At 36.3% G+C, this 19,664-nt stretch overlaps 1 protein-coding gene across 9 annotated transcripts in view; it reads left to right on the plus strand.

The window, feature by feature from the left end:
• Positions 1-19,664, plus strand: part of MYO6 (myosin VI) — a 167,467-nt gene that overhangs the window by 131,752 nt on the left and 16,051 nt on the right. For 3 of the 9 annotated variants that reach the window (XM_009451571.5, XM_009451573.5, XM_016955884.4), the window contains 9 exons: positions 1,092-1,221; positions 5,442-5,532; positions 6,286-6,436; positions 9,187-9,395; positions 10,361-10,439; positions 11,658-11,818; positions 13,938-13,964; positions 14,355-14,384; positions 17,502-17,540. In XM_009451571.5, the coding sequence (XP_009449846.1) occupies positions 1,092-1,221; positions 5,442-5,532; positions 6,286-6,436; positions 9,187-9,395; positions 10,361-10,439; positions 11,658-11,818; positions 13,938-13,964; positions 14,355-14,384; positions 17,502-17,540 (917 nt within the window). The remainder of the gene's footprint in view (positions 1-1,091; positions 1,222-5,441; positions 5,533-6,285; positions 6,437-9,186; positions 9,396-10,360; positions 10,440-11,657; positions 11,819-13,937; positions 13,965-14,354; positions 14,385-17,501; positions 17,541-19,664) is intronic. The other 6 variants (XM_001144940.8, XM_009451574.5, XM_009451575.5 and 3 more) reach the window with 3 other exon arrangements.

Raw genomic sequence — 19,664 nt, forward strand, 5'->3', positions numbered from 1 at the left:
AATTTTGTCTTAGAGCTTTAATAATTATTTGAGAACTAATAGTCTCATAGAGAAAGCACTTTTTCTTGTTTAAACTCCTGAAAAATTAGAAATATTTATTGAAAGCTTAAGACAAAGATTTAAATATCTTTTCTCTCGTTATGTTACCTTTAATTTAATTTTGACTATAAGAAGCCGTTATATTGGTTGATGGGTTTTTGACATTCTTAATATTATAGTGGGTTATTTGGTAAAGGATTGAAATCATTATGGAATTTTGTGGTATATAGTGGAAATAATGTATTTTATTAGTTAAGAACCTACTAGCTGTTTTATTTGTGTTGTCTGTCACTTAGTAGCAAAAATTTCTCATCTCTGCTTAAAATGGAAATGGGGGTTGGGCGCTGTGGCTCACGCCTATAATCCCAGCACTTTGGGAGGCTGAAGCAGTGGGATTGCTTGGTTCCAGGAGTTTGAGACCAGCTTGGGCAACATGGCAAAACCTCATCTCTACAAAAAAATACAAAAATTAGCCGGGTGTGGTGGTGCATGCCTGTAATCTCAGCTACTTGGGTGGCTGAGGTGGGGAGGATTGCCTGAGCCTGGGAAGTTGAGGCTGCAGTGAACCAAGATTGCGCCACTGCAAAAAAGGTTGGGGGTGGGTAATGGGAGTTAGGAGAGACAGAATAATTTTGGCGGTACCTGGTATTATATAGCTAATATGCACTTATCAAAAGCTCCATAAGGATATCTGAGAATGTGGGTGAGCCAATTCAGAGATACAGTAGTCCTTTTTCATTCTTTTCTTAATAAAGTCTTCTCGCTAGCCATCTGTAATTTAAAAGTCACCCCCCCCCCACTTTTGTTATTGAATATGCTACCTAGCATTAAGTAACCTCCTTACCTCCAAAAAAGCTCCTGAAGAAAGAAAGGAAGCAAAACGTGGCCAAGTGTGTTTGTGTTTGTTGTATTCTCTGCCAAGGCCTATGTAATTGACATGTGACCATTTTCAGACAGTTAGATTTTGGATTTGAATTCTGTTTACTTCATGTCTTTATGTGTTCAAATGCATTTATATTTTAATACTCATATTAAATTATTTCACTTCCTAGTTTGCAGAATTTGATCAGATCATGAAGTCTGACCCTGACCACTTAGCAGAATTGGTTAAAAGAGTCAATCACTGGCTCACATGCAGTCGCTGGAAGAAAGTTCAGTGGTGCTCACTCTCAGTCATCAAATGTAGGTGTTTTCCTTTACACCTATAGGATCTTTCATTGTTTTAAGATGGTTTGTGGAGTGTTGTAAAGCTGTCTCAGAGGTGATGCTGAGCAACAGAGACTGAGACTTGTTCACACTGGGTCCCAGGTTCCTATTTGTAGATGTTCTTTCTTTTTTTATTTTTTGAGTGTACGATATTTATTGTCTTTATTCAAATGTGTTATAAGAGTGTCAGTTTCATAGTGTCCTAACAAAACAGAATTCACTATCTTGATCTCTCGTCCCTGCAACCCTCACCATCCCCTAATCTCTCAGACTTAAACCAGAACTTTTCTTTCTGCCTGCATGGCATCTACAATACACATACCCCGAAAATTCTAATTGTAATTGACTTTCCTTTCTTATCCCTGAAATATTGTCAGTCACCAGATCCTGTTGATTCCTTCTCCAAATACTGTACATTCCTTTCTTTTTCTTGCCAGTGCCTTAGTGAAGTCCTTTTCCACCTTTTGCATAATAATTCCATTAGCTCCCAGACTGGTTTTCCTGGTTTCTTAGAGATATCTCTCTAAACCAGAAGCCTTTTATAACTTTCCTTTCATAAAAGGTGAAGTCTAAATTATTTGAATGTCTTTCAAGATCATGTAAAATGGTGTGTCAGTTTTTTGTTTCAGTCTCTTCCCCCACCATCCCCTCTTAAATCCTGTTTTTTGAAAGGAAGTCTGTCATAATCCTGAAAGACACTGTCTTGAACACCATAATCCCAAATGTTGAAATCTTAAAAGACGAAAGTCCCAAAACTAGGATTCTGTAAAAATAATAAAAAAAGATATTTATTTACATTTTAAAAAGGGGATTTGAGAAACGTATAAAAACATGACAGAACTCTTCATAGGCCACTTTTCACAATAAAATAGGCAATAATAACATATATATAGGCAATAAACATATATGTTTATTGAAACTATAAACACATATACTAACAATAGTTGCATGGGTATAACAGGAGCAGACAAACCATATTCATGAAGAATAGGGCGAAAGGTGAAATGCGTAAACACATATTATTGTGGTTGGTAATTGTGCACCCAGCTTTGTTACTGCAGTCATCTGAAATACTGTGATGATGAACAAACTGTCTTTTGATGAGATCAGTCAAAAACCATAGTGAGTCACCACTGCATTTGTAGTTGCCCAGAGAACTGAAATCTTGAGAAATTTTATCTTTTACAAGTGCAGATGTATGATAAAGGACATCTGTTCATTGATTAAGTTTCAGTGTTTTTATATACATACACAATGTTTACCCAGAAAGTAAATGTTGTGATAATGCATTTTCATGGAGTTAAATTTGCAAAAAATGAATACAGTAAATTAGAACTCTCCAAAAATTTCTACATAATTAAAAAATGCTAACAATTTAAGATAGTGAAAATAAAAACAAAGAAAAAAAAACACCCAAAACTAAAAAGGAAGTTTGACATAAAAAAAAGTGTATCACAGGGACAGATTATAGGCAGTTGCATGGAGATAGTCCATAAGAGCTGGCTGTCTTTCTCAGTCATTAACTATATTTTGAAGTCTTGTACCACGAATAATAGGTGCTTTTTTTCTTTTAGGACATGGTTCTTCTTGGAGAATATGTTCATATTCATTTTCTTCATGAGATTGCTCTTTTTGGAATTCTTCTGTGATTCCTCTGATTGGGATTTTTAGGATTTTTGATGTTAGGGATTTTAATCTAGGAATTTTGATCTTTTGGGATTTCAACATTTGGGATTATGGCTTTTGGGATTAGGAATTCAAACCCCTTTGACATACTGGGCTAAGCTGCTTTTATGTGTGGTTTGGCCAGGTCATAGCAGCTACATAGCTGGCCCAAAACAAAAGTGAGGGACAGAACATTTTGGGGTTACCTAAGGATCTGTGGCAAACCTTTAATTGTTGGGAGCTGTGTAGGAATCAGTAACTTGATTACATTTACAGTTGCCCCTTATACTCATCAGAGTACCTGAAATAGTGCTAGGTACATGAAAAGGATCCAGCGAATTTTTCCTCATCAGTAGAAAAGGAAAATTCTTTTGGCCTAATGAAAAAGAATCATGCAAACAAAGATTATTTTTGAGGTATTTTGTTAGACAATTGTGAATATAGATAAAAAGAGAACTATTAATATAAAAAGAAAAAAGCAGAATCTTTTCCCCATCATTTTCCAAATAAAATACAGAAACATTTTCCAAATAAAATACAGAAACATCTTTATTACTGTAGTTTAATACGTTCAGCTTTACACATTGCATTATGATAGAAAACACATTATAGTAAACTCATCTGTTACACCATTCATTTGTGGACTGTGTTCTACAGTGGTACCGAAGTCAGTAACCGGGCAGGGATCTTTGCAGAATGTTAATAGGAAGCTCTGAAAAAAAAGTTCAAGGTCAGATCATCCTAGGAAATTCTGAGTAACTGAAGTTAAGTAGATTTCTTTGCTGTAGGATTCTCAGAGGCTTCACTCAGTATGTTCATTGTGAACCTCCATACAGAAGTGTAGCGTACAGCTTTTCATAAACTCATTTGACAGGTAAATCCTTTTTTCAGGACATACCTATTCACATTTCATAGAACAAATGTTGCCTAAGACAGTTTGGGAGGTAGCAGTGTAGCATACTAAGGAAATAATGCATTTAAAATGTAAGCCTAACCAGATACATGATATTGTAACTGCCCAGTGGGTTCTCCTTGCCCACTACCCAGACAGAGCTGATTTATCAAGATAGGAATTGCAGTAGAGAGACAGTAATTAACGTAGAGTCGGCTGTACGGGAGACTGGAGTTTTATGATTACTCAAATCAGTCTCTCTGAAAACTCGGAGATCTGAATTTTTAAGGATAATTTGGTAGGTAGGGGCTTGGGTTGGAGATGAAATCATAGGGGGTCAAAATTGAGTTTTTCTTGCTTGCTTCTGTTCCTGTGTGGGAGCACAGAACTGGCTGGGCCAGATTACCTATCTAGGTGGCATCAGCTGGTGCATTGGAAGGTCTGCAAAATATCTGGAGCACTGATTTTAGGTGTTACAACTGTGATGTTATACCCGGGAGCAATTTGAGGAGGTTCAGATTCATGCAGCTGGAGGCTGTGTGGCTCCTAAACCGTTATTTCTAATCTTGGAGCTAATTTGTTAGTCCTACAAAGGCTGACTGGTTCCCTAGGCAAGAAGGGGGTTTATTTTGGGAAAGGGTTATTATCATGTTTGTTTCAAAGTTAAACTTTAATAAACTAAGTTCTTTCCCAAGATTAGTTCGGCCTACACCCAGGAATGAACAAGGACAGCTTAGAGGTTAGAAGCAGGATGGAGTTGGTTAGGTCAGATCTCTTTTACATAATTTCCTTGGTTGTAATTTTTGCAAAGGCAAAATTACATCTTTCAACATCTTTTTATTTTTAAGAAGAATAAGAAATTATAGAAATGTTAAAACTGGCTGGGCATGGTGGCTCACGCCTGTAATCCTAGCACTTTGGGAGGCTGAGGTGGGAGGATCACTTTAGGTCAGGAATTCAAGACCAGCCTGGCCGACATGGCAAAACCCTGGCTCGAATAAAAATACACAAATTAGCCCGGCATGGTGTGTGCCTGTAGTCCCACCTCACCTACTCAGGAGGCTGAGGCATGAGAATCTCTTTTTTTTTTTTTTTTTGAGATGGAGTCTTGCTGTGTTACCCAGGCCAGAGTGCAGTGGCATGATCTCAGCTCACCGCAAGCTCCGCCTCCCGGGTTCACGCCATTCTCCTGCCTCAGCCTCCCATAGCTGGTATTACAGGCGCCCGCCACCATGCCTGGCTAATTTTTTGTATTTTTAGTAGAGACGGGGTTTCACCGTGTTAGCCAGGTTGGTCTCAATCTCCCGACCCTACGATCCGCCCGCCTTGGCCTCCCGAAGTGCTGGGATTACAGGCGTGAGCCACCGCGCCCGGCCGAGAATCTCTTGAACCTGGGAGGTGGAGGTTGCAGTGAGCCAAGATCATGCCATTGCACTCCAGCCTGGGTTGAGACTGTCAAAACAAAAACAAACAAACAAAAAAGGTGTTAAAACTTTGTTTTTGATGTCTGATATATAATAATATGGTCGTCAAGATTTCATGTTTCTTGAGAATTACTTTGTGAAAATGAGTTTTTTTTAATATATGTCAGATTTAAACTGAATAATTTTCTATCATTTTATTTTACTCTTACACATAGTGAAAAACAAAATAAAATATCGAGCTGAAGCCTGCATTAAAATGCAAAAAACTATTCGAATGTGGCTTTGCAAGAGGAGACACAAACCTCGGTAAGATGAATAGTTCCTAAAAAGAACTCTACAAAACCTAGTTACTGTAATACAAAATGACAATAAAGTCATAATAAAAAGCAGTTTGGATACTCAGGTTTTCTCATGTTCTTTGTAAAATGATGTATTAGTCTTTTATTTGTAATATTTATTTGAAATTAGTTAATTCATTTATTACCTTATTACTTGCCTCATTCTATAAAAGGATTTGAAGTGGCATACAAAAATGTGTAAAGACTATAAAACAAGAAGTAAGTAGTTGAGAGAAGCTCTTTTATTCTGATTATTTTAGTTATTTGAGTTTCTTGATAATGTCAAGGTGACATTTTTTTAAAAAAACATCTCACTAATATGTTTACCATAATTTTCAAGATTATCTGTAGGAATTACATTGTCCCATTATAAATTAGTCTTTATTTCTTATTTGAATCTTTCATTTTTAATTTACACTTTTAAAAATTGAAAGTCTGAATATCTCTATTGATCCATCACACCTTTTCAAAGAGACTAGATTAATTTCCTCTGTGATTTGAATTCTCAAAGTTGTAGAAGGCTTTAATCCCATTGACAGGCATCAGTGTCATTCACACTCATATTTGATTTTTTTTAGCCTTCAACAAGAGATCTGAAAAAGAGAATACTAGATAATATTGAAAACAAGTGAAATACCCTGTTTAGCATTTTTATAAATGAAAAATCTGCCAAAAGTACTAAAGGATGAAATTAAGCTCTAATGAAGTATTATTTTTGCAGCATTGATGGTCTGGTTAAGGTGGGCACACTGAAAAAACGACTTGATAAATTTAATGAGGTAGTCAGTGTGTTGAAAGATGGAAAACCCGAGATGAATAAACAGATCAAGGATCTGGAAATTTCTATTGATGCTTTGATGGCCAAAATTAAGGTATGTAATTTCAACCCGAATGACTTTGACTTTTTGTGTAATTTAATATATTTTGTTATTGGTATTGAAATTGTATAGAAAACATCCTTAGTTTTTCAAAATTACAAAATGTGTTGAGACTCAATGATGGCAAGTACATGCTCATCATTATTACCTCTACTCTTTATGTTTGAAAAATTTCATAGCAAAAAGTTAAAGAAGACAATTTTTATGCCATTTCTTCTGTTGCTAAGAAAGATATCCCTCGCAACTTAATACCTAGGTGATGGGATGATCTGTGCATCAAACCCACCATGGCACACGTTTACCTGTGTAACAGACCTGCACATCCTGCGCGTGCATCCCTGAAATTAAAATAAAAGTTGGAGGCCATACATGGTGGCTCATGCCTGTAATCCCAGCACTTTGGGATGCTGAGGCGGACGGATCATAAGGTCAGGAGATCGAGACCATCATGGCCAACATGGTGAAACCCTGTCTCTACTAAAAATACAAAACTAGCTGGGTGTGGTGGCGTGCACCTGTAATTCCAGCTGCTTGGGAGGCTGAGGCAGGAGAATCGCTTGAACCTGGGAGGCGGAGATTGCAGTGAGCCAAGATTGTGCCACTGCACTCCAGCCTGGTGACAGAGTGAGACTCCGTCTCAAAAAAAAAAAAAAAATGAAAAAGAAAACTAAAGTTGGAGCAAAAAGAAAATGGCCGGGCATGGTGGGTCATGCCTGTAATCCCAGCACTTTGGGAGGCCGAGGTGGGCAGATTACTTGAGGTCAGGAGGTTGAGACCAGCCCAGCCAACATAGTGAATCGCCGTCTCTACTGAAAATACCAAAGTTAGCCGGGTGTGATCGCACGCGCCTGTAGTTCCAGCTACTTGAGGCAGGAGAATTGCTTGAACCCAGGAGGCAGAGGTTGCAGTGAGCCAAGATTGTGCCATTGCACTCCTTCCTCAGGGACAGAGTGAGACTACGTCTAAAAATAAATAAAATAAATGATAAAAGTAATATAATACTATAAAAAATTTGGAGGCCAGATGTGATGGCTCACACCTGTAATCCCAGCACTTTGGGAGGCCCAGGCGCAGGGATCACCTGAGCTCAGGAGTTAGAGACCAACCTGATCAACATGGCCAAAACCTGTCTCCACCAAAAATACAAAAAATTATTTGGGCATGGTGATATGAGTCTGAGGTCCCAAGGAAGCTGAGGTTAGAGGATTGCTTGAGCCTAGGAGATGGAGGTTGCAGTGAGCAGAGATTGCACCACTGCACTCCAACCTGGGTGACAGTGAGACCCCTGGCTAAAAAAAAAAAAATTGGAGAAACCACCAAAAACCTCTTAATACCTCCACATTAACAAATTCAGTTAGTTACTGTTATTTTTACAGTACACTTTTACTTGTTTTTACTTTACCTTACATTCTCTTTTATGCATACATTTTTACAGTTCTTATCATAATATACATTTCAATTTCTATCTCTACCATTGTTATATACTTGTCCATGTTAATACATTATCTTCATAGATACGATAATGTAATTTACTTAATTTTGTGAAAATAGCAATTTCCTCTCCAATTTTGTAGGAAAAAAATGGGATCCCTTATTTTGTTTTGATTTTTATTTATTTGATTACTAGTGGAATTGAAGACTTTTCTATATGCTTGTTAATTATATTTCATATTTCATTAATTACATTTCATATCTTCTCATTATATTTTAGAGTTTTAATGTTTTTTCTCAGTTTCATAGGTCAGTGCAAGTATGTGGGATATAATGAATATCTTAAAGTGAGCGTTTTATATTTTCTGCAGATATTTTATGTAAACAATGGCAATCTTGGAGGTAGAAAGGAAAAAAAAGATCTGGAGGAAAATGAAAATGCTATAAATAGACTCAGCTGATTTTATAAATCTGTCAAGGGCCATCTTTGTTTATGTGGTATCATTATAAATTAAAATTAACCCACCCACATTTTTTGAAGGCTAATTTTAGAAATCTAATAATTTTGGATATATTTCGTAGTTTTTAAAATATTCTCTAGGTACTATTTGAACATTATTCTAAAATAGTAGTAAACTCTTGCTAAATTAGCTGATCATTACTTAAGAAATAATTCTTTTTGAGATAAGAGGCTTGCTCTGTTGCCCAGTCTGGAGTGCAGTGGCATGATCTCAGTTCACTGTAACCTCCGCCTCCTGGGTTCAAGCAATTCTCCTGCCTCAGCCTCCCGAGTAGCTGGGACTACAGGTGTGTACCACCATGCCCAGCTAATTTTTGTATTTTATTTTTATGAGAGACAGGGTTTCACTATGTTGGCCAGGCTGGTCTCGAACTCCTGACCTCAGGTGATCTGTCCACCTTGGCCTCCCAAAGGGCTGGGATTATAGGCGTGAGCCACTGCACCCGGCCTAGAAATAATTTTTAACTGCAGTATATTACGTTATCCACAGATTACCTGTCTAATTGATGTCTAATACTTGTGTGCAGAGATAACATAAAACATTTTTTGAATAGTATTTAATGTACAAACAGTATAGTAAAGATAACGGACGTATTGCTTACCATCTTACCTAGTTTTTGCTGTATTTGCATATTGGAGTAGTTTTTTATTTTAAATTGTAAAAAACAATAAAAACATTAAAATTTATCTCAGCCATTTTTCAGTTTATAGTTCAGTATTGTTAAGTATATTCACATTGTTGTGCAACAGAAAAAATAAGCTTTTATGTACCTATTTATTTTATTTTTTAAAGTCCACTATGATGACGCAGGAACAAATCCAGAAAGAATATGATGCACTGGTTAAAAGCTCAGAGGAACTCCTCAGTGCATTACAGAAAAAAAAACAGCAGGAAGAGGAAGCAGAAAGGCTGAGGCGTATTCAAGAAGAAATGGAAAAGGAAAGAAAAAGACGTGAAGAAGACGAAAAACGTCGAAGAAAGGAAGAGGAGGAAAGGCGGATGTGAGGCATTTATATTATTTTGAATAAGAGACTTAAAGAAATAGTGAATTCTTGGTATTGACAGTGGTTAATGACAATTATTTGTTTTGTTTTGTTTTTGTGACAGGGTCTTGCTCTGTTGCCCAGGCTGGAGTGCAGTGGCGCGATCTTGGCTTACTGCACTCTGCCTCTCGGGTTCAATCGATTTTCCTGCCTCAGCCTCCTGAGTAGCTGGGATTACAGGTGCGCACCACCACGCCTGGCTAATTTTTGTATTTTTAGTAGAGACGGGGTTTCACTATGTTGGCCAGGCTGGTCTCAAACTCCTGACCACAGGGGATCCACCCGCCTCGGCCTCCCAAAGCGCTTGGATTACAGGCGTGAGCCACCATGCTCGGTTGACAATTCTTAAAACTGTGTTCTTATTTTAATGAACTAATTTTGTAATAAGTTTGAAAATTGAGAAAATAAGGTCATTTTATAATAGTGATAACATAAAATAATTTTAACTATAATCTGAATTTTAGTTAGCCTCTTAACACCTGAGGATTTTCTTCTTTTTAAAACTATGATTTGTTTATTGTTTTCTAAGCTAGATAAATGACACTTCTACTTTTCTGCAGTTTTAAAACTGATAACATTTTGAAAGATTGCCATGATAGGGTAGAGAGAACAGATGAGTTGTTGACTTGGAGAGGGACTAGAGGGAAGCACCTTTAATCAGGACCTTACAGCCAGGCTTTGTAACCACATTCATCTAGAGATGTTAAAAGTCATAGAATATAATTATATTTGTTTTATTTAAGAATTATTGTCAATAGAGTTAAATTTTATTTTATTCAAAATAAGTTGATGTATGTGGCCAGGAGGTTAATTTGCATTCCCAATCTGTTACCTTTGTTTATTATTAAATAATAGTTAAATTGCCTTCTGAAGGGTTCCTTATTTTCTGTTAAATTTTTGAAGAGTTTTCTATTTTTTATTAGGAAACTTGAGATGGAAGCAAAGAGAAAACAAGAAGAAGAAGAGAGAAAGAAAAGGGAAGATGATGAAAAACGCATTCAAGTATGTACTTACTGGGTTGAATTTCTATTAAAATGGAACCTACAGGCCGGGTGTGGTGGCTCATGCCTGTAATCCCAGCTCTTTGGGAGGCCGAGGCGGGCGGATCACGAGGTCAGGAGATCAAGACCATCCTGGCTAACACGGTGAAACCCCATCTCTACTAAAAATACGAAAACAAATTAGCCGGGCATGGTGGTGGGCACCTGTAGCCCCAGCTAATTGGGAGGTTGAGGCAGGAGAATGATGTGAACCCAGGAGGCAGAGCTTGCAGTGAGCCAAGATGGCGCCACTGCACTCCAGCCTGGGCAACAGAGCGAGACTCCATCTCAAAAAAAATAAAAAATAAAAAATAAATAAAATAAAATGGAACCTACAAAAGAAGTGAAAATGAGATCTTGATTTGCTAGATAAGCTGTCGCTAGTTTATCCTAGAGACCAAAGGCCAGTTTTTGAAGTGGTTATGGGAATGGACTTTGGAGCTAGGGAAGTGGGTTCAAATCCAAGATCAGTCACTGACAGAAATTGTGACATTGTACACATTATAGTGAGTAACTATGGGTCACAGTTTTCTCTCTGTAGAATGTGGATAAATAATAGTTGCAAGCATTTGACAGTTAATACATGTTAAAGCATTGTGAACACTGTGTAGATCAATAAATATTAATAATTGTTTTTATACCTAGGGGAAAGTCAAATGAAAATTCACTTAAAATGTTAAGTTTTAAAATATCATATAACTTTGTAGATACTGGAATTAATAAATTAGGATTAAGAGTCTCTCTCCACCCCTAATTTTTAAAAAGTCCCATGTTGAGAATAAATTGCTCATGTATTCGAGTTTCTGTTTGTCATGGCTTTCATAATATATCCTAAGCATAACCAAAACTTTAAATTCCTGACATCTGCTCTCTAGGTGTTAGTGTTAATGGGATGCCTAAGATACTCATGTGATGTTTGGGACACTAATATTTATAGTCATAGAGTTATGGAGCTTCTACCTTCTCTTGGTCTTGGGAAAGAGGCAAAATGGGGATGTGTTTGAAGCGTTAATCATAATAGAGAAGAGAGTAGAGACTGAAGAGATCTGCGCTTAAGCAATTCTTTAGTAAAGAACTTGTATGGGGGCAGTTATGCTTTCCCTTTATTTTAAGTAATAAGGGGAGTGATCAAGTAAACAAGTGAAGAACTCTTGGTGAAATAGCTTTCTGCCCTTGTCAGGCTGAAGTGGAGGCACAGCTGGCCCGACAGAGGGAAGAGGAATCCCAACAGCAAGCAGTTCTGGAGCAGGAGCGCAGGGACCGGGAGCTGGCCCTGAGGATTGCCCAGAGTGAAGCCGAGCTCATCAGTGATGAGGCCCAGGCCGACCTGGCGCTGCGGAGGTACTGGGGCCCCTGGGTGGGGTATAGCGCTCTCTCCTTTGCTTTCTCTACCTCTCTGCCTCTCATTTCCATGCAGAAGGGAATAGGAGAAAATAATATTCTGAAGGCCCTGATATATTTGAGCTAAAATAATTTTAAAATTATTTGTATCGACTTTCATACTCAAGTGAATGAGATAATTGATTTTTCATCATATTATTAAATTGTTGACAAATAAGACTAAAATTTCACTAATGAGTACTCTATTAAGAAAACATATCAACCTTTACCCTGAAATTGTTTAAGAGTATAGTATATTAGGTAGACACCTAATTTCTAAATACCTGTCATCAAACACTGGCATCGAAATAAGTGACTGTGTTATATAATGCAGTGTAATGTATTTGTAGTTGAGATTTTTCTAATGCAAAAAAATTTAATGTATTAAATATCCTGTCAGTTGAAATGAGAAATGTACTCTGCAATGCCTCAGAATAAATGAGTTTCCCTTTCCAAGAAGGGAGGGTTAAATTCATTGAAATATTTTGGCTTCTTGGGTTTCTGAATTATCTCTAAGCACTCCACTATAGTGGAGTGTATAGGAATGTGGAAGCTCTTATTAAAAGTTGCAGAAAGGTTTAATAGATTCAGTTTAAAAAAATTTAGTATGTAGAGGCATTAATTATTTTGATTATTTATAATAACAAAACTAATTTGTGAGGTTCCTTTGTATGTAGGTATATATATGTTGTATACTGAGAGGCACATAGACACATGTAACCTTGCTTTTCCGAGCTTAAAAGCAGTTTATGACAAAATATAGAGTACAACCACTAGATGGCGATGTTTCCTTGTGAAAGGATCAAATTGCAATGTAATGGAATATTTGGCAAAAAAACAAAAGACGGGGAAGGAAAAGGGCATATTGAGTTGCCTTCATGCTTTTTCTATTAGGTTGGTGCGAAAGTAATTGCGGTTTTTGCCATTGGGAAAACTGCAATAACTTTTGCACCAACCAAATAGTATGTGATTGTATTGGGGAGCTCTGGGACTGCTTGTATATGAAAGTACATTATATTGTAAATGAACTGAATATGGCTATATGAACAAAAGATGTTATAATTATTAAGCTCTTGGGTTTGAGTCCAATATTTGGGCTCTTTATTAAGATTTCACTATAATTAAAATATTTTGGCCCAGATGGGGCTTTTATAAATGCAGACTCAGCTCAGCTGCTGTTCTGTTCCTTCCACCTGTGTTGCATCAGAATGACTGGGAGTCTTTATGTGTAACTGACTAGCCGCCTAGGGCAGGCTCTTAAACGAACCAAACTCTTACAGCTGCTATGCCTGATGTCTGTGAGGAAGTACTGCAGTTGACAGAGTTGATTTTATTATGGCAGAAGTCAATTTCTAAGGGACTTGTTAATGGAGTCATTGTTAGTACTCATCATCAAGCTTTATATTTATGCACTTGAAATATTAAGCTATATCCAGTGCCATTCCATATACTGTATACAAGATACTGGCTCATATGTGGACCCCTTCCCATCTTCAGAAAGGTACATGTCTTCCAGGTTGAGAAGAGTGGATCGTTTAGGACCTTTAACATAAGCAAGTTACCTGTAATTTAAATTAAGCAGAATTAGCTAGGTAATGGGACCATATTAAGTAATGAGGAGATATTCAAACCCTTATGACTTGAAAGGCAGAAGAGCTAGTTTTAGTTATGTGGTTCAGGCCTAGGGGTGGTATGAAGAATGCCCTTCAAATCCTCTCTGTCAGCTCTCCAGGAAGCTTTCCCTGACCCTCAGGTCCTCATGAACTCCTTCCCTTCTGGTCGTCGTGGTTATTTTATACTGTGAACTACAAGCATTAGCACTTCATTATGAATGATGTTCTTTACAGATATCACATGTTTGATAGTTTAATCTTACTCCATGGGCTATAGCTAAATGTTTTTGAATGTTTATTTTACCTTTGTTAGCACTGAGTTTTTTCTCTAACAAATTTATGAGTAAGAACTAAGTAAACTGTTCTTAATCTATAGCATGATGTTGTTGGGTTCTATGCTGTGTTAAAAAATGTATATATTATAGATCGATTCTGCTTCAATAAGCAATTTTAAGTTACTTTTCCAGCTTGGATTCCTATCCGGTAACTTCTAAGTAAGAATTGTTTTTGATGTATGTCATATGTTCTAAAATATAATTTCAATCAGTTACACATATGATTCTTGATGCAAAGAGATGGTTTCAAATTACCTAAAATTGTAAAATAATATCCAGATTCTATTAAAAACAAACCTCACAATATATGAATTTTCTAATCTAGATGTAATGTATTTGCTCTTTAATTTTCACTGCATGCCTTATTTTCCAATCATTTTTAGTGAATACTTAAAAATATATTAAAATTCTGAGTGATCTCGTGTTGATTAGAAATAATTGAGTTTTTAAAATCAATGAGTAAAGTAATTGAAACACAAATTTGCACAATCCAGATTTTCACAGTTCACAATTGGTTACGATATTAACTAAAATATATTCTTTTCACAGAAATGATGGAACAAGACCCAAAATGACACCGTATGTCACTTACCTTTACCTTTTTAAAAATAGGTTGTAGATACTTTTTGGGAGTAGTTTTCTCATTGGAGTAAATTTTAAATTATTTCCTTCTATTGAAAGGTAATGAGATAACCTTTTTCATATTTTTCTTGTCTAGGAAAAATGTTTAATGCTCTTGTATGGTGCTCAATCACAGTAGCTTATGATTTGGTTTCCTTCTTTGTATTGTCTGTTTAAACTATAATGTAACACCTATTTTGTTTTATGTATATATATGTATTTTTTTTTTTTTTCCTGAGGCAGAGTTTCGCTTTTGTTGCCCAGGCCAGAGTTCAGTGGTGTCATCTCGGGTCACCACAACCTCTGCCTCTCGGGTTCAAGCGATTCTCCTGCCTCAGCCTCCCAAGTAGCTGGGACTACAGGCACGCACCACCACACTCAGCTAATTTTTGTATTTTTAGTAGAGACGGGGTTTCACCATGTTGGCCAGGATGGTCTCAATCTCTTGACCTCGTGATCCACCTGCCTCGGCCTCCCAAAGTGCTGGGATTACAGGCGTGAGTCACTGTGCCCGGCCTGTTTTATGTATTTTTTTTAAGCTGCCCCTTACCTTACTTCTTTATAGAAGCAGGTGTGGAGGCATAAATAATAATAAAATATTTGATTTTCAGTATATATGGTAGTTCATTCTGCTATATCTAAAATAATTCATCATCTGAAATTGTATATGTAGTGCTAACTTTGGTGCTAATGTATCTTTTTCGTATGAAAATCTACCCACAAAGAATCCAGGTAACATTTGGAATATACATTTTGTTTATATAAAATATAAAACATATTTCGTATGTATGTTATGTATACTACATATAAGGATTTTGGAATATATATAAAATCTTTATTTTAACAGCTTTAAGGACTCCAACTTAACATTTATGATGAGGATTCTCAACTCTATCAGGCTCCAGTCCCAATAACAATTTTTTAATAAATGATGCAACCTATGTAAACAACTCTCCAAACAATATATGTAAAGGAGAAATACAAGGATAGTCATTTATAATAAAATGTTTATTTAATATGAAAGTGCTTCTGCATAACTGCAGTAGAAGACATGATAAGCGATCAGATGTTTTTGCTTATGTATAGAATCACCACGAATGCTGTATCTACAAATACAAATTGATATAGGAATGTTGTGTTGGGCATTCACATGCCGTGAAATTGTGAACAATCCTTTGTGAAGTTCTGAACAGAGCCAAGTACAATATTCTCTCAATTACAGAGTATTTGCGTAAGCCCTAGACAAATTCTGTGAATATTAAAGGCATGCAAAAAATATGTTGTTTACATGTAAAACTTTGTTTACATGTAAAATATGTGTTTGTATGTGTTTTTCACCTCTATATGTCTCACAGACATGTTAAAGTTAAATGGGGCATGGAGTAGTTCTTCCTTGGGTAGGACATTTGGCATTCCTTTCCCCTTACCTCAGCAGATGCCAGGAGTATACTCACACATTGTTGTTACCACAATACTGCCCCAAATTTTGAAAATATCTCTGAGTGGGCACTCTTGCCCTCCATTGCCACAACTGCTTTATAGTTACCATTTGAGCTTGAATTAAATAAGCCTGCAATCAATGTCTAAGGTGAAATTGTATTTGCATATAGTTTGGTAAAATCAGAAGGAAGAAAGCACCTGGGTGCAGGAACCATTTCTGTCTGGCGAATTTGTTGCAGTGTATTGGTCTAGGTCAGGTGTATCTTGATGCAGGGTCAGGGAGGATAATGCATCAGTAGAGATTGCCATCCATTGTAGTGTCAGAGCACACAGAAAAACACCTGTGTGATCAACAGACCCAGTGGTAACGAGATTTGAAAGTCCATAGACTCCCTTAAAACCTACCATCGGAAAAGAAATGGAGGAAGCTTTAGGAGAAAAAGATGGTAAAAACAGATGCTCTTGAATCCTGAGACAAAAACCTTGAGGTGGAGTGATAATAGAATTAAACATACTTATCAAAATATGCTGCATTTAAAAGTGAGAAGATTCTGAGAAACTAATAGCTTGAAGAGAGATTGATAAATGTATTGCTCAAAAGATAATTTTTATTAGATTGTATTTGTGTTATATTTTGTTTTTGCTGTCCTTCACTGTCAGCTTTGAAAGATATCTTGTTCTCTGACTGTGCTTTCATAGACCTCCATCCATACATAATTGTAGACAGTGTTCATTACGAGAAAAGAGGAATACAGGAGTGTTCTACTCCTTTAGTCAGGGTCCCAGCTCTTGGCAGGCATTCAGGAAATTGCACCTGGAAGCAAGTACGCCCATCTTCTTTTCTTATGATTTTACTGATTTGGAAGGGTTTGAGGTTACTAGAGTTTGATGAGTAGAATGAATGAGAAAATAATTATGAAGGAAAAGAGCAAATAGGGAAATAAGTTAAAGAAGTGTTGATGAACACTATGAAACTTCATTCCGTTTTAAAGAATTAAACAAAATTTGATAAAAGTTACACTCTTCTGGGTAACAAAAGCAAAATAAGTTTTTTTGCCTTTGGCAAATGTTTATCCCTGGAAAATCAGAATGCCTCAGATCTTTCATTAGTCCATTTTGATATTCTTTTTCTTAAAAGCATGCTTTGATTTGGAATTTTTAGAGCTTTGAATACATCAGATTCTTTTTAAAACTCTGACGCTGTCAAATACATCAGCTTGTGGTTTTCACCATTGTGCCTTATCTAAGTAATATTTACTAAGCAACTCTGGTGCAAAAATCCTCATATGGAATCTGTATCTTGCCAAGTTTCCTGTATGGATTTAGACCATGTTATTTGTATTCTATATGGAAAAGAATCCCATAAAAGCTTTCCTGAGATTTTATCTAAAAGTGGCTACTGCAAAAATGGAGAGACATTCAAATAACTTGAACTGGATTTAAACAAAAATTTTTCTGTGTGTTACGGCTAGATTTGTTGAATAGTATATTCTAGGCATTAACAAAGTAAAACAGTTATGAACAGTTGTTAAATAATATTGAAAATATATTTTTTAATTATACTTTTAGATCTTTTAATTAATTTATGTAGTATGACTTTTAAGTAACCATATTGTATTATCGTTTTTCTTGTAGGGAACAAATGGCCAAAGAAATGTCAGAATTTTTGAGTAGGTTAGTGCAGTGTAATTGGGGGAAATAAGTGTTCACCTCAAAATCATATTTTTAAATTACTTTTGATTATTTGGACCAGAACCTGTTACATGAGTAGCCTAGTCTTTCTATGTAAAGTGATATTTCTTTCTGTACAAGAAATATCACTTCTCCCTCACCCCACCCAACAAAGAAAAAGTTAAAAACCAGTATTCCTTCAAAGTCATGGGGATACCATTGGCATTTTGAATGGGACAGTTCCCTTGGCAGTGGAACTCTACTGCTTATCTCTGGCCTCCACCAACTCAGTCTCAGTAGGGGACTTCTTCCCCTCATCATGACAAAATGAGTATTTTGCAACTCTCCCTGGGGTGGTGCTGCCCCTAATTTGGGCACCACTGTGCGTCGTTGAAGAGGAGGTAGAGGAAGAACATGGCTCTTGAGGGGCTCTGCACTGTGGCACATGGTTTGAAAACCACTGGTGTAAATTGAGCCACCAGCAGGATCTGGTCCATTACTTTTATAAATGGATATGATTCACTAACATGTTAATTCTTAATTTTGAAGTTACAAAGATAATTAAAGTGTTAATATATTAACACTTAAAAATCAGTTTGCTACTATTGTATTCTTTACATGATTGTCTTTATAGCAAGTCTGAATAATCAGCAAATTACCCCTTTACTATTTTAGTAACTCCAGAGATGGGGGTGGGGAAACATTTAAATGTGTTGCATTGATGTACTTCTTTGGATGCTATGTTTTTTAGTAGATATACTTTTGTTTGAGGTAATAGGAATGAAAAGTTAGGGATGTTAAAACCATATTTTAAGCAATAATCATTTGAATTTAATGTAATTTTTGAAAGTATCAAAACACATTTTACATATATTCTAATACCTTATATACATTCTGACAATTATAAAACTGTATATTATGTCAATTTACCTCTTCTTTCAAAAGAAAAGATAACAACAAAAACAAAACATAATAATTTTCAGCTGCCCTCCTAGAAAAGACTCCCAGAACAGCTTAAAAATAAAAGGAATTTTTTTGTTTATTGATTGGTAGTTTAGGGATGTAGAAAAGACAAATAATATTTGAATAAATGTAAAAGCATAATTTATTGTTAAGGAAATGAGAGACCTTGCTGATACACAGCTGGCCATTTTTGAGCAAAGCAATTAAGACCAAAAAGCTACATGGAAAATTGCCACTTAGACCGCTTATGAAAAGTATAGATTCTGCAACAAAGCTAAAACAGATTTTAATCATAAAAATACAGGAAGGACTAATGGCCACACATTATTCTTTTTTTTTTTTTTCTTCTGGAACATTTTTTTTAAAAAAATTATTATTATACTTTAAGTTTTAGGGTACATGTGCACAATGTGCAGGTTAGTTACATATGTATACATGTGCCATGCTGGTGCGCTGCACCCACTAACTCGTCATCTAGCATTAGGTATATCTCCCAATGCTATCCCTCCCCCCTCCCCCACCCCACAACAGTCCCCAGAGTGTGATGTTCCCCTTCCTGTGTCCATGTGTTCTCATTGTTCAGTTCCCACCTATGAGTGAGAATATGCGGTGTTTGGTTTTTTGTACTTGCGATAGTTTACTGAGAATGATGATTTCCAATTTCATCCATGTCCCTACAAAGGACATGAACTCATCATTTCTTATGGCTGCACAGTATTCCATGGAGTATATGTGCCACATTTTCTTAATCCAGTCTATCATTGTTGGACATTTGGGTTGGTTCCAAGTCTTTGCTATTGTGAATAATGCCACAATAAACATACGTGTGCATGTGTCTTTATAGCAGCATGATTTATAGTCCTTTGGGTATATACCCAGAAATGGGATGGCTGGGTCAAATGGTATTTCTAGTTCTAGATCCCTGAGGAATCGCCACACTGACTTCCACAATGGTTGAACTAGTTTACAGTCCCACCAACAGTGTAAAAGTGTTCCTATTTCTCCACATCCTCTCCAGCACCTGTTGTTTCCTGACTTTTTAATGATTGCCATTCTAACTGATGTGAGATGGTATCTCATTGTGGTTTTGATTTACATTTCTCTGATGGCCAGTGATGATGAGCATTTTTTCATGTTTTTTTTGGCTGCATAAATATCTTCTTT

The sequence above is a fragment of the Pan troglodytes genome, chromosome 5 (genome assembly GCF_028858775.2).
Source record: "Pan troglodytes isolate AG18354 chromosome 5, NHGRI_mPanTro3-v2.0_pri, whole genome shotgun sequence".
In the NCBI taxonomy this organism is placed as follows: Eukaryota; Metazoa; Chordata; class Mammalia; order Primates; family Hominidae; genus Pan; species Pan troglodytes.